A 16,209-nucleotide genomic window follows, 5' to 3' on the forward strand; every position below is an offset into this window, starting at 1 on the left:
TGTGTGGAATTACTTGCTTTTTGAGCAATGCCGAAGAGATTCATTCGGAATTGCTTGCTTTCTGAGTGATTCCGAATGAACCCATTCGGCATTGCTCAAAAAGCAAGTAATTCCGAACGGGTCCATTCGGAATTACTTGCTTTTTGAGCAATGCCGAATGAGTTCATTCGGAATTGCTCGCTTTTTGAGCGATACCGATTGGGTTCATTCGGAATTGCTCGATTTTTGAGCAATGCCGATTGGGTGCATTCGGAATTGCTTGCTTTTTGAGCAATTCTGAACAGGTCCATTCGGAATTACTTGCTCTTGAGCATTTCCAAACGAGTTCATTCGGATTTGTGCTATTTTCTTGGCACGGCCGAAAGGATTCTTTCGGATTTGTGATGCTTTCTGGCAAAGCCGAATGGATTCGTTCGGATTTGTGATGTTTTCTGACAAATCCGAAAAGAGTCATTCGGATTTATGATGCTTTTTTGACAATGCTGAATGGATTCGTTCGGATTGGTGATGCTTTCTGGCAAAGCCGAAAAGAATCATTCGGATCTATGATGCTTTTTTGAGCGATACCGATTGTGTTCGTTCGGATTTGTGATGCTTTCTGGTAAAGCCGAAAAGAGTCATTCGGATTTATGATGCTTTCTGGCAAAGCCGAATGGATTCGTTCGGATTTGTGATGTTTTCTGACAAATTCGAAAAGAGTCATTCGGATTTATGATGTTTTCTGGCAAAGCCGAATGGATTCGTTCGGATTTGTGATGTTTTCTGACAAATCCGAAAAGAGTCATTCAGATTTATGATGTTTTCTTGACAATGCCGAATGGATTCTCGGGAGGGAAGCCTGTTGCGAGATTTTTCAAGGCACGTCCTTGGCCGAGTTGAACAACTCGGGAGGGAAGCCTGTTGCGAGATTTTTCAAGGCACGTCCTTGGCCAAGATGAACAACTCGGGAGGAAAGCCTGTTGCGAGATTTATCAAGGCACGTCCTTGGCCGAGTTGAACAACTCGGGAGGGAAGCCTGTTGCGAGATTTTTCAAGGCACGTCCTTGGCCGAGTTGAACAACTTGGGAGGGAAGCCTGTTGCGAGATTTTTCAGCCGTTAGGAATTGATAAACTAACAATAGAATGGAAGAACTGATGAAATTTTATTACTGGGTGCCTCGTTAAAAACCTTGTCGGCCAAAACCCCTTTTCACTTTTTTATAAGGGGATAAAAGACCGATCAAGGAAAAGAGTACACCCGCTGTTTACACAAAGTCTTTTTACAATGTATACTAGCTATAATATGTCTTCAGATGAGAAGCGTTCCATGTTCTGGGAATGATCTTGCCCGAAAGTTCTTCCAATTTGTATGCCCCGTTTTCTAAACTGTGTCGGACCCGAAATGGGCCATCCCAATTAGCAGCCAACTTGCCTTCTTTTGAATTGCGTCTTGCCGTTCCTTGCACTCTCCATACCAAGTCGCCCTCCTTGAAACTTCTCTTGATAAGGTTGGAGTTAAACCTACGAGCCACCCTCTGTTTGCAAGCTTCTGCTATGATCTCGGCTCGAACACGTACTTCATCGACCATATCAACTTCAGCTCGAAGAGAAATATCATTAATGTTTTCTTGAAAATATTGTCGCCGAAAAGATGGTTCGCCCACCTCAACAGGTACCATGACATCTGTGCCATACGTAAGCCGAAAGGGTGTTTCTTTAGTTGTGGATTGAGGTGTACACCGGTACGCCCATAAAACTGCTAATAACTCTTCTGCCCAAGCTCCTTTAGCGTCTCCCAATCGTTTCTTTAATTCTCCAAGGATTACTTTGTTTGCTGCTTCGGCTTGTCCATTGGCTTGCGGGTGTTCGACCGAGGTGAACCTGTGCTTGATGCCGAGATCCTGAATGAACCGATTAAGTTTTTGATCGGTGAACTGCAAACCATTGTCAGTGACAAGTGCATATGGGATGCCAAAACGGGTGATGATGTTTTTCCATAAAAACTTTTGAACATTGGCTGCTGTGATACTGGCAAGCGGCTCGGCCTCGACCCATTTCGTGAAATAATCTACAGCAACCAACAAAAATTTGCACTGACCCTTGGCGATTGGGAAGGGTCCAAGAATATCCATCCCCCACATTGCGAATGGCCAGGGTGAACTAATGCCATGAAGTTCTTCAGCCGAAGCGTGGATAAGGTTACCATGCCGCTGACACGATACGCAATGCTTTACAAACTTTACACAATCTTCCCTGAGAGTAGGCCAGTAGTATCCGGCCCGAAGCACTTTAGTTGCTAAAGTCCGTCCTCCCGAATGGAAACCACATATCCCTTCATGCATCTCTCTCAATATGTAATTAGCTTGTTCTGCATCGACGCATTTCAGCAACGGAGCCAAGAATCCTCTTCTATACAAGTCTCCTCCAATCACGACATATCTGGCGGCCTGCGTTCGGAGCTTTTTAGCCACCGTTGGGTCAGATGGTAGGGTACCATGCTCAAGATAATCTATTATCTCGGTGATCCATGTACGAACAGACCCCTCTACTACCAAACATTCAGCAGCTACCACACTTGGCGTTTCAAGATCCAAGTGAAGTGTGGTTCGTAGCTGTCCAGGTTTTCTGGTACTGCTTGCCAACCGAGCCAACTGGTCCGCCCTCGCATTGTGTTCTCTTGGTGTGTGCTTTACGTAAACGTTTTCAAACGTATCGCGCATTTTTTGAAACAAATGGTAGTATTTCAACAAGTTTGCATCTTTAACCAGAAAATTATCATTCACTTGTTCGGCTACAACTTTTGAATCGGTCCAGCACTCCAGTCGGTTAACACCAATCTCTCGTGCAAGCCTTAAGCCAGCCAATAACGCTTCATATTCGGCCTGATTATTTGAAGCCTTGAACGCAAATCGTAATGATTGCTCTAGGATTAATCCTGTTGGTCCCTCCAAAATTATACCTGCTCCACTGCCTTGATTGTTGGAGGAACCATCCACATGTATCGTCCATAAATCGTTGACAAAACATCCCCTCGGCTGCAACTCATTGATAAAGTCCATCAAGCATTGAGACTTGATTGGTCCTCTAGGTTGGAAACAAATGTCGAACTCCGATAACTCAATAGACCAAGCCATCATCCTTCCTGCCAACTCAGGTTTACGTAGTACTTTAGCTATTGGGCAATCGGTCCGAACAATAATTTGGTGACTCTGAAAATATTGCCGGAGGCGCCGAGCCGTGTGAACCAGCCCTAGTGCCACTTTTTTCCAAGAGCTGGTACCTTGTTTCGGCCTCTTGTAACATACGGCTGACGAAGTAAATGGGCTGCTGTCCTTCCTTTTCTTGAATTAAAACTGTGCTTATTGTATCATTTGACACACACAAGTAAACCACAATTGGTACTTCTGGATCGGGCTTAGAAAGGACTGGTGGGGAATCGAGGCGTTCCTTTAAAGTCTGAAAAGCCTTCTCGCATTCATCGGACCATTCAAACTTGTTTGCTTTTCTCAACAATCTCACCATAGGTTTCGTTATTTCAGCTAAACACGGGAGAAATCGGGACAACGCTGTAAGCCGACCTGCTAGCTGTTGAACTTGTTTAAAGGTCTTAGGGCTTATCATGTTGACGATTGCCATACATTTGTCAGGATTTGCTTCGATTCCCCTGACCGAAAGCATGAAGCCGAGGAACTTTCCTCCGGACACCCCAAACACGCATTTCTCTGGATTGAGCCTCATATCGTACTTGCGCAACTGTTGGAAAATTTCCGAAAGATCCATTACATGCCGATCAACGTTTCTGGATTTTACAACCATGTCATCCACATATACCTCCATATTCTTCCCTATTTGATGTTGAAACACTTTATTCATCAACCTTTGGTACGTTGCCCCTGCATTCTTCAACCCAAACGGCATTACCCGATAGCAGTAATTGGCCGAATCGGTTATGAAGGCTGTCTTTTCCTCGTCGCGGGCATGCATGGGAATTTGGTTGTATCCCGAGTAAGCATCAAGAAAATTCAACATCTCATGTCCTGAGGCTCCATCAACTAATCGATCTATGTTTGGAAGTGGATAGACATCCTTAGGGCATGCCTTGTTGAGACTTGTGTAATCAGTGCACATTCTCCACTTTCCATTCGACTTTTTTACCATCACCACATTTGCCAGCCAAGTGGTGTAATGGACCTCCCGAATGAATCCGGCCTCAAGCAACTTGGCAACCTCCGTTTCAACTGCGAGTTTTCTTTCGGTCCCCATTTTTCTTTTACGCTGCGCGATTGGTTTTGCTTCGGCACATACTGATAACTTATGACACATGATTTTTGGGTCTACACCCGGCATGTCAGAAGGTGTCCATGCAAAGAGATCTTTATTCTCCTTTATAACTTTACATAGGGCCGAGCGATCATTTTCGGAGATTTCGGCACCGATGTACGTAACCTGCTCAGGGTATGAACCTATCTGGAACTGCACTTTTGACTCAATCGGCTCCACCCTTTCTTCATTATTCATTCTAGGATCAAGATCCCATATGGCCTCGTCTACAGTTGCCGAAGCGTTCACAACATGGATTCTGTTTGACTTAGATTTTATTTCTTCCAACGGCAAAACTCGCAAACTAGCATAATAACATTCTCTCTCCGCCTTCTGATCAGCATGAATTGTGATTACTTTTCCTTGGTCGGATGGAAACTTCATCGCCAAATGTGGTGTTGAAACGATAGCTCCCAATGCATTCAAAGACGGTCTGCCGAGGAGGATATTATATGAGGTACTTGCATCCACCACAATATATTTTACCTGAACTTCTCTGCTTTCCTGTTCGTCAAAGCAAAAACGTGTGAAGAGTTTAATGTAACCCTTGGTACTGACCCTCTCTCCTGCAAAACCAACCAACGGATCGTCATAGGGAAGCAATTCTTTTTCAGAAATGCCCAACTGCTTGAATGTGTTCCAATATATGATATCTGCCGAACTGCCCTGATCAATCAATGTTTTCTTGACGATGCAATTGTGAATTTCTACACTGATGACCATCGGATCGTCTTGCTCTGGGTCAATGCCTTTGAAGTCAGCATCAGTGAAGGTTATTGCTGGCAATCGCCGAGGTGACTGTCTATGAACAGTGTTGACCGATCGGATAGCTCGGAGATGTCTCTTTTGGGCCGAAGAAGTTGTGCCCCCACCCGCAAAGCCACCAGCAATAGTATTGATAACCCTCTTATGCGAAGGTGCCGAGTCATCTTTTCTTTCGCGCGACCTGCTTCTTTCACGTCGAACTCTGTCGGAAGTTTTATCAGAACGGTCTTGCCTGTGCCGATCTTGATACCTGGGTTGATATGAACGATTCTGGGATGAACCTGATCGGTCCACAAAGTTATGCAGTTTTCCTTGCTTAATCAAGTCTTCAATCTTATCTTTAAGGGCCGCACATTCATCAGTTGAGTGTCCACGATTCCGATGATACCGACAAGATTTGCTAGTATCTGCCCGTGGTGGAGTGGAAGCCCTCTTCGGAATTGTCAACACTTCAGACGCCAAAGCCTGTTCGAGGACCGCCGCGCGGTTGGCATTAAGCGGGGTGTACTGAGTATACTTCGGACCCCGGATAGGCCGCTCACGAAGGGATATTTCTTTACCTCGCCCCCTGTATGATTGTTCTACCGGTTTTTCGGATTTAGTGGACTGCTCGGCTCGGGCTTGATTTCTGAATTCTGCCAACTCCTCCATCTGCATGTACTTATCAGCCCTCCTACGTAAGTCGTTCATGTCCGAAGGAGGCTTTTTACAGATGCTATTGACGAATGGGCCTGGTTTCAACGCTGTTGTAAGATGATGTAGCGCCACAGCTGGGTTGAGATCTCTGATTTCCAAAGTAGCCTTGTTGAACCGATCCATAAACGCCCGAAGAGACTCCTTTTTGTCCTGTCTAAGACTAACCAGAGATAAAGACGTTAGACTATGAGGGCGACTCATCGCAAATTGGATAGTGAACTGTGATGACAATGTGTTGAAGGAATCTATTGAATTGGGTGGGAGACGAGTGAACCAGCTGAGAGCTCTGCCTTTGAGGGACGTAGGAAAGATCCGACACAACGCAGCGTCATCGGTCGTACTTAGAGTTACCTGTGTCAGAAAAACATCTAAATGTTCATCAGGATCAGTGGTACCATCATATTTGTCAATAGGTAAGGCCTTCCAATTATCCATTAAAGGGAGTTGCATAATGGAGGGAGTAAACGGATGTCGGTGTGATCCGACAGTGGTTATATCTGCAGGACGACCCACAGTAGGTAAGGCCGAAGGGAACCTCTCAGGGGCTACTGCTGAAGCATGAGGAACCGATGTATGGACCGCGTGAGATTGATACGACCCTTGAGTTTGTGTGTTGGTGATATGAGTAGGCTTCCAGGAAGTATCCTGACTCTTCAACGCTTCATTCTCAGCCCTCAAGGCCGAAAGCTCCCTCGCATCTTTTTCTCTCTGTTGTTTCATCAGCTCCATTTCTTGCTTGAGTAGTCGCACTGTTTCGGTGAGGTCTGTTTCATCCACAACCTCCACATGTTCTTCCGCTGGACGGTCTTGTGTGTTCGTTCTCCTAGTTATCGGCATCGTTCTTCTCAGCAAACTTTCAACCAACTTCGTTCGTGCCCCACGGTGGGCGCCAAATGTACCTGTAAAGAGGATACACCAATGATCTTCTTGTATGTTGAGGGCCGAACGTCTTGCTCCGATCCGATGTGAGTAAGGGTTGGTACCTGCAAAGGGCACTCCAACGCTCAAGTCAGGACAAGCACAAATATCGAGAGTAATTAATGAACAGTGACGTTACCTTTTGACCTGAGCTATTTATACTGACATTTATGGGCCCTGGACCCCATGGGCCCTGCAACGTATTTACCGTATCAGGTAATACACCTTAATCATCTGATTAACCCCTAATCATGGGTTAAGAGCAATGAGTAATGATAGTTCGGTCCTGGTGGCCGATTGTCGTTCGGCCACCAAGTACTGCCATTCGGCGGCCGACCAGAGGTGGCCGAACGCCCCTACCCGTACAAATAATATATAAGCAAATAAGATAACTATAAGACAATCTTATCAATGCAATACATTTACGACCCAAAGCCTAGTTTAACAAGACATAACAACATCAACATAGATTTACAACTTATGAGTATAATCTACTAACTATCCTTGTGACACCATATACCTTTTTAGTAATTAGTTAATGATTTTACCCTTTGACTTCCTATCTTACTTAGTTTGACCACTTCTAAACTAGTATGACTTGCCTTGACCCCCATATAGTATCAACTAAGGACTTATAAGAGACCCAACTCTCCACTATACTCAAGTCTTAAAAAGACCTTATTACCTTCTCTTAAATTTGGAAAATATTGACATCAATTCACAACAACTTTTAAACGACTAAACTTATAAGAATTTCTTAATCCTTAGAGTTTTAAAACATTAAAACAATGAATATAATGCATTTACTTAATAAAATTAAAAAACAATCATACAATTCACAATGTTACATTAATTCTACTCAAGTTAATAATAATCATACCAAAGTGATGTTAATGATTTTTATATGAGTTAGAGGTGAGTTGATTTCTCTAATATGAGGCTTAAAGCCTTTCAAGAGTAATGATACTTTCTATTGATGTATTAAGAAGGGAATTTAATTTTGCTCAAGGCCACAATGTGATGTTTGTTAGAGTAAAACTTTTATACTATCACCCAATCAAAAAAAAAAATTGATATGATTTTTAAGTTAATTATTACAAAAAGTAATAAATTTCCTGCACATGATAATTTGTAATTGGATATCAAACAATGCATTTTGATATTAAATCCAATCAATATAGATGATTCAACAAGTTGGACCAAAATAACTCATCAACCAACAAACATTACATTGTTATTGAGAATGATGTATAAATCAAATTTATTATTTTCTATGGCTTATGTCTTTGGTTGATGAGTAACACTTGTCTAAAAATCATAAGCTAGAGTAAATGTCATATAAATCTTTAAATGAATTACTAAGCTTATTTTAACAAATACTATCTAAGATTATGCAAACAAACTAGGTATACCAATTGTGAGAATACAATTATATTAAATATTTAAATTAAAAATTTCACTACTTATAATGATCGCACATGATTTGAATAAGATTGTTTTTAGTGAAGGATAAACTATTTATAAATAAAAAGTAATTATTTTTTGTAATTATGATCTTTTAATAATGTAGCCAAAATCAACTTATTAATTGGTTGTAAGATGTAACATTAAACCCTACGGTATGTTTGGAATAAAAAAGTTGTAAATAAAAAGTTGTAACATTAAATTATTATAAAGTACATATTAATTACTTGTATAAATGTTATGTTAATTGAAAATGAATTGACATCATTTTCCTTCTAAAACCTTCTATGAAGCATTACCTGATGGCCCGAGAAAGATTTTGAAAACAGATTGATTGGTGCAGCTTTGTCCTTTTGTTAAAGAGGTGAGAATTGAGATGCTGCAGGATATACCTTCACGAAACATGAGTGAGAATTAAACAGTGACCTTGCACCAAAAAATAAAATCGATGGTGACAAAACCATTGTGAAAAACTACAAATATTTTGAATCTCATTAACCTTTCTGTGTTCCTGCCTTTTCTTAAAAAGTAAAATGCGGATTTTAAATTAGATAATGCATTTATTGCACGCCCAAGTGGATATACAGTGGACACTTGACACCCCCCAATTGCAATAATTAGTTATATGTCAATATCTGAGATGATGTGTACCATGCTTTTCAATCATTTTATTTTCAAAATATGCAATTCCACTGCACTATTATTAATCATTTTAATTACTATACTTTAGTCTCTTCAATGTATATGATATATATGTTTTTATTTTATTTTTTAACTAAAATATATAATAAATAAATATTTTTATATTTATGATAAATAATTTATATTATAATATAAAATTACTTCAATTATTAATAACTTTATTTTAAAAAATGAAATTTAATTTAAAATCAAAATTAAAAAGGTGAGCTAAAAGAGTTGAGAGAATAAATAAATAATTAAAAATTAATTTCTAAAAATGTTTTTGTTTAAGATAATTATTGTAATTTATATATAAAGAAGATAAATAAATATTTTATTATATATTCTAGATTTATGGTTGTATAAGATTATTTTTAATTATTAATATATTTTTAAATATTAAACTTTTTTATAAATAAAAACAAAAATAATAAACTAAAAGTAATATGAGATTAAAAACATTCTTAGAAATATTCTATTAAAGAAAAATAGTTAAAAGCTCCCTCATGTTATTATTTAATCTAGTTATTTTAAGACTTGAATATGTTTTTAATCTCTTAGATGTAAGGTAAATTTATTTTTAGTCTCAAACTTAAAATTGGTAGTTTAGTTACTTTAATTTAAAAAAATCTTGTTTTAATTCTTATACTTAAAATTTATTAGAGAATCTCTTAAATGTTATTGTACAAAATCTATACATGGGTGTTTCTATTAGTGAAAACATCACATTAAATCTAGTTAATGGTGCATAATTGTCTCAATTTATTGCTTTCAAATATATGTTATTGGTGACTTGAGAGATTAAAGTAAAATTTTTGAAAACCAAAGAACTAAAAATAATAATTTTAAATTTGAGGGACAAAAACAAATTTATTCTAAATTTGAGGGATTAAAAAATATATTTAAACCTTTTTAAAATTTTAACCTTCTAAATAAAATAAAAAACTATTTAATGAATGTTTTTAAGGATTGCAAAAGTCTTTTAGTAAGTTTTAAAACTATTATTAAATACAATAACTTCCAAACTATTTCAATAACTTATACTCAAAGTTAGAGAATCTGAATTTATATTGAAAATAGTGATATTGAGTGTATCTTACTGGTTAACATAAAATAAATAATTTATTTTTAATAAAGAAATATAATTCTTTTCTTCTAATGATTTAACTTTTATAAAGTGATATATCTCGTCACAAAAGAATATATTTAAATTGTTTACTCAACTAATTTTAAAATTTAATTAAGTAAATTACATTAAAAGATAACTTTTCACGCTTAGTCATAGTCCTCTTTTTATATAAATTAAAATAAAGTTTAAATATATTTTTAATCAATCAAGTTTAGAGTAAATTTGTTTTTAATTCCTTAAATTTAAAACTGTTTATTTTTAGTTTCTTAATGTTTAAAAAATTTATTTTGATTTTTCAGGTCACTAATAACATATATAAAAATAATAGATTGAAATAATCATTAACTAGGTTTAATGTAATGTTCTCACTAAAAAAATACTAATGTGTAGATTTTATATAAACATATTTAATAGATTTTTTAATAAAATTTGAGTATAAAACTAAAACAAAATTTTTTAAAATTAAAAGGGTAAAAAGATCCATTTTAAATTAAAGGATTAAAAATAAATTTACCTTAATTTTTAAGAATTAAAAATATATTTAAATCTTATCAATTATAATGTATATATAAAAACTATACAAATATTATATTCATAAAATTGAGGGATAGAAAATGTTAAAATACAAAATACATTGCAACATATTATGGTTTTACTTATGCATATCTACGAGCACGTACAATTACTGAGAAACTAAAAGTGTTGTTCAATGTTTATATTCAATATTTATAATTGTTTTTAAAAAAACATTGAATGCTCTATTTTTCGGTTAATGATTCTTTTTCTATCGATGCTCTGCAGAGTGCAGACTACACTACAGGTATATTCGGAATGAAGTATTACGGTTTGCAATTACCTTAATAATATTAAATTTTAATGTAATTTAAAATACAAATGTTATTTATTATTATTTTTTTATAATTATAATATTGATAGAAAATATCATTATTGAAATCAGAAATGATGATTGATTTTTATTAGAGAGCGACCGTATACACGTATAAAAAAGATAATTCCCTCATAAATGAATTAATTTAATAATTATGATAAAAATTGAAATCTAAAACAACTTAATTAAGACATTAAAAACCACGTGTCAAAACAACATTAGTTGAAATGTTAATCTAAATGACATAGGTTTGAAGTTGTAAGCAGTGTCAAATTGTGTGAAGTGTTTGAAGGGTTAAGTCAATCTCACCCGATGGTTTGACTTTAACTCAGTGCACCTTCTTTTCCTAAATGGACAGCAGGGATTGGCTGTGAGCGCAAAGCCACTTGGTGACACTATACCTGTACTTTCAATCCTCTTTTTCCCCAATTTTTTTAACCGAACAAAATAAAGGTCTAATATCATATGGTTGAATTATTATTTTAAAATTGGTACGTAACATAAATTGGCAGAACACAATGTGAACGAGGTTCCCTTTTGTCTTTAAGTTATTTAAAGCGGCAATAATGGGGCAAAGGGAAAGGGCATTGAGGAACATGGAAATTGATAAAATAATAACACCCACTTCATCATAATATGCTTAATATTGATATCGATGTGCTAAGCATAGTTGAACAAAACCAATAAAATAAAAACATTGTCGGTGGATTCATGGATTTTTGATGTACTGCCAAGCTAAGCTAAGGTTGTCACTTTTTTACACCAACTCCTCTCTCTCTCTTTCTCTACAGCTTAAGCTTATCCCTCTCCCACTTGTTGCCTCTGCCGTATGTTATAGCCAAAAGTGAGTGAGAGAGAGAGAGAAACACAAACAGAAACAAAAACAAGCCAACTTAGAGAGAGAGAGAAGATGAACGGTGGTGAATTACACGGTGCTATTGAGATGCAGTACATAAGGAGGCATCACAGACATGAACCGAGGGAGAACCAGTGCACCTCTGCACTTGTCAAACACATAAGAGCTCCTGTTCACCTTGTTAGTTTCTTTCTCAACCTTACTTTTTTGGACCAATTTCATGGTTTTTTGGTTTGTGGTGGACGGAGAAAAAAAATCTATTTTTTTCTTGGTTCTTTGGAGATCTGTTATGTGTGGTTTGGCTTGTTTCTCTTTGTGTGTGTGTGTGTGTGTTTCTTTTTTGTTTCCAATGTTGTATACTCATCTGGGTGTTTTGTCTCTTTGCTTTTGTCTCTCTGGGGATGGATGTTTATTCTAGATTTTGTGTTCTGTGGGGAAGTTGCAAAAGCTGGTTTTTTCAGCTCATGAGACGCGAGTTTTTGTTGGGTTTTGGCAAGGTTTTAGATTCATCACGATCCTTGCTGCATGTTGTGGGTTTTCATCATGATCCTTGTTATTGCAAGAAATTGTGGATAGATATGACTGATGCAGCTGCAATTGCAGTTGCAGTTTTGTTAGGATTTTTTGCTATTTCAGGAAATTGTGGACAAATACTGTTGAGGCTACTGCAATTGCAGTTGTGATTTGCTGAATCCACAAAAACCTTGATATTGCCACTTCGGCTGCGATTGCAGTTGCGATGAATCTAAAAACCTTGATGTTGCGGCTTCAGCTGCATTTTTAAGTGAATCCAAAAACCTTGAAATTGTGACTTTGGCTGCAATTGCAGTTGTGATGCAATTATCGTGATTCCAGTAATTGCAGTAATCCAAAAACCTTGATGTTGTAGCGTGTAGCCATGTAGCATGCAAAACGGTTGCGGTGACTTCAAAAACCTTGATGTTGTGACATGCAAAGCGGTTGTAGTAACTCCAAAATCTTTGACGTTGCAGTTGAAATTATGGTCTACAATCATTTTTTATAAACTTGGGTTTTGGTTGTGAAATGAGTTTTGGGGAAGGGTAATCTTCATTTTATTAGGAGGTTTTGTTTGAGTTTTTCTTGTTATGTTTGATTTCTAAGGATAAAAAGAAGTCACATAATTGAAGGCTGTGGCTGTGCTTTTGCGTTTGTGTTGTGATTTGTTTGTCAAGTTTTTACGGTTCAATTCTTATGATTATGGAGAGTGCAAGTGGAGTAAGAAGGAAATCTGAAAATTTTACGGTTTTTGCTTAGCAGCTGCTGAGTGTTCGTCACTCATTGACTTTCTTGTCTCTAATTTTCTATAATGTCCTTTAATTAACTCTTGTTGCTTGAAAAATTGTTTTCAGTAAACCAAGTAATGTGTAATATTATTATATTAACTTTTACTAAGTTATCTTCCAATTTTATTCTTTTTATGGGACATTCAATTAAGGTTCAGTGTCTTGAAATTGAAGAAATAAGTATATGTGATGATGGCATGTTTTGTTTTTTGGTGGATTTTGTAGCAATAGAAGAAAAAATGTTTATTGATTGGTTTGATTGGTTTATTTCCCTTCTCAGGTGTGGTCGCTGGTTAGAAGATTTGATCAACCCCAGAAATATAAACCATTTGTCAGCAGGTGTATCATGCAAGGGGACCTTGGCATTGGAAGCGTTAGAGAAGTCAATGTTAAATCTGGCCTTCCAGCCACAACAAGTACTGAGAGGTTGGAGCAATTTGATGATGAGGAACACATTCTTGGTATCAGGATTGTTGGAGGTGACCATAGGCTGAGGGTATGATCCTTTCTTGTTCCTTGATCGTTTTATTCTTCTATTAGACTTTGAAAACCAAATATTATTAGTTACTACAAGGTTATATTGGATATATAAAAGCATTAAGTTATGGATGTTAAGTTATTAACTGAGCATTCTTCCCCCTACAAACAAAAATATTCTATAACCTGATGATTACTGCTTGTTGCAAAGCCAGTCATGAGAGCCAACTATTTATAATTAAATTTGGGTGATAAGACATAAAGCGAGTTTGAGGATATTGTTCAGGTTGTGCGCTATAAAAGGATACTTCCTCTTTTGTTTCTTGTTAATGTTTGTCATCAAAAAGAATCTAGTAGTCCCTATTGGAAATATGGAATTTGTTTTGAGTAATGGCCTAGATAGATCAAACCATCACTTGCCTGCCTATGTTGTTCAATTGGTATATATTTTAGATCTTACTTTCTTTTTATAAATACATTTGACTTTTCTATATAATAAAGTCTTTGACCGGTTCTCCTATCATGTATTTTATACTGAAAATAGTTTGAAAGGATTGTGGATTGCAGAGTCTCCTGTTTGCTGTTGGTATTTACTCTGTTTGGTTTATAATTTGTAATGTCTTACAACCTTGTTTACTCAGTTTAATTTGCATAATGATTACCAAATTTTCAACTTATTACAGCTGCCTCTTCATTTGCCAAATATATCATTAATTGGAAGATTATTTTATTCAATGCTTGTAAATTTATGGGCAAAACATAGGTATAGTGTCATAAATATTGTTGGTAGTGTTCTTTAATCAAAACCAACATTTCATCTTGGTAGTTGTGGCTGATTTTAATCATTAATCATTGAGATGAAAACAAGGGTTACCTAGATGAAATGCTGATAATTGTTTGGATTTGGATGATATGACTCGGGATAGATTAACTATTAAGTTTGCTAATTCATTTCCTATGCAGTATGTGATGTATTTTGCTAGGTATATCACCAGCTGTAATACTTAATCATGCTATGTTGATTTTGCAGAACTATTCTTCCATAATCACGGTCCATCCAGAGGTCATTGACGGGAGACCTGGCACAATGGTGATTGAATCATTTGTGGTAGATGTGCCTGATGGGAACACCAGGGATGAAACTTGTTACTTTGTGGAGGCTTTGATCAGGTGTAACCTAAGCTCTTTGGCTGATGTCTCTGAGAGGATGGCCGTGCAGGGTCGAACCGATCCCATCAACCATTAAACGTGTCTAGGGGAGAATGAAGTTGGGTTCATACAATTATATGATCCATTGCTTTCTGATCCTAGTTCAGATGTGGACATTGGTTGGAGTATTCCTTCCATTTTCCCAGAAGTTTTGGATGTTTTTTCCCTGTATCATGGATACATCCCCCTACCATTCCTCGTGCATTTTTAGCTGTGTAATCACTCTTTTTAACAGCTAAGTTTCTCTTCTTCAATTTTTGTAAGATGAGATTCTGGGCATCATGAGCACACAGGGATGGGAGGGGGAAGTTTTTACCTGCTATATTCTTCCTGGATTTTGCGGATGGTGTGTTACTGCAGTTATTTGTAAATATTTTTGTTGGAAAAAGACAGTTTTTCTTTTCATGTTCAGTAGCAACTTGCCAGATTTATGTGCTGGCAAAAGAGGACCCCAAGCAGTGGATGCTAGTGCCTTGTTACTTTCTCATAAATAGTGTAGCTTTTGTAAGTTATCTATTCTCCTTGTTTAGGACTGTGTTTGGAACACTGAATCAAATTGGTTTTGCATCTGGCTCTCGGTTGGCATTATGCACCTTGCTTTGAGGAACTTCAAAGACATACCGTTTCTTCATGCACCTTGCTTTGAAGAACTTCTAAAATATATTGTTTCTTCATGCACCTTGCTTTGAGGAACTTCAAAGATATACTGTTTCTTCTTCCAAGTATTGCAAGCGCTTTCAAATTCAACTTTCTTTTGGGCTTTATTGGGAAGATAGATTAATGCTACTCATAAGAAAAATGGTTTAAAGCAATGGTTGGATCCGTGAATCCTGGTGGTTTGTCTAATTTAGCTAAAGAGCATTACTCTATTGTCAAGGCTAGTATGACTTTTTATACGTCGTTCAATTTATCCATCAATTTATTTATATTTTATATCTATAAAAAATGAAATATAAATTGAAATTTCTTGAAAATGAGGAGTTAAACAGAGGAGATCTTCATTTAAAGCACCACATTATTGTTGTTTACCGGTAAAAAAAAGTACTTTTCACATTTCACCATTTGGTATACCTTGTTGCATCGGTAGGTTAATCGGTGCAATTTCAAATGAAAGTCTAACAAACGATTTTATACCCTCATGTTAATAGACATAAATTGAATTTGATCATGTTCCATTCTATTTTTAATAGTATTCAAAATTCATTCTTATAAAACTACTGTAGAAACAAACACTTGCAAATGGATCACAGATGCTGAGAAAGAATCAAATAAGGTTAGTTGATTTTTTGACTCTTAGTTTTCTTTAACCAACGACTAGTCCATTTTCGGACATGAAATTGTTACGAGATAATTACTCCTTCCGTTTTTTATTCATAGTCATTTTTTCAAAATTTGTTATTTTTTATTGTTATTTTACTAAAATCAATGACTTATTAATTTTTTTTTTCATTTTTATCCTTCATAATTAATGTATGTTTACTGAACATTATGTATATTTATTTCTAATGTCTACCTATTTTTT

The 16,209-nt window shown here is 36.5% G+C and overlaps 2 protein-coding genes across 2 annotated transcripts; one reads left to right on the forward strand and one right to left on the reverse strand.

The window, feature by feature from the left end:
- Window positions 1-3,147: 3,147 nt before the first annotated feature.
- Window positions 3,148-6,597, reverse strand: LOC145957831 (uncharacterized). Its single transcript, XM_083074235.1, has one exon. The coding sequence runs from the start codon at window positions 6,595-6,597 to the stop codon at window positions 3,148-3,150; it is 3,450 nt and encodes a 1,149-aa protein (XP_082930361.1).
- Window positions 6,598-11,525: 4,928 nt separating this feature from the next.
- Window positions 11,526-15,254, forward strand: LOC109808968 (abscisic acid receptor PYL9). Its single transcript, XM_020372171.3, has 3 exons — window positions 11,526-11,877; window positions 13,282-13,497; window positions 14,509-15,254. Exons 1-3 carry the CDS (start codon window positions 11,752-11,754, stop codon window positions 14,722-14,724), a joined length of 558 nt encoding a protein of 185 aa, XP_020227760.1. The 5' UTR covers window positions 11,526-11,751; the 3' UTR covers window positions 14,725-15,254.
- The last annotated feature ends 955 nt before the right edge of the window (window positions 15,255-16,209 follow it).

The sequence above is a fragment of the Cajanus cajan genome, chromosome 5 (assembly GCF_000230855.2).
Source record: "Cajanus cajan strain Asha chromosome 5, NIPB_CcT2T_4, whole genome shotgun sequence".
Classification (NCBI taxonomy): Eukaryota; Viridiplantae; Streptophyta; class Magnoliopsida; order Fabales; family Fabaceae; genus Cajanus; species Cajanus cajan.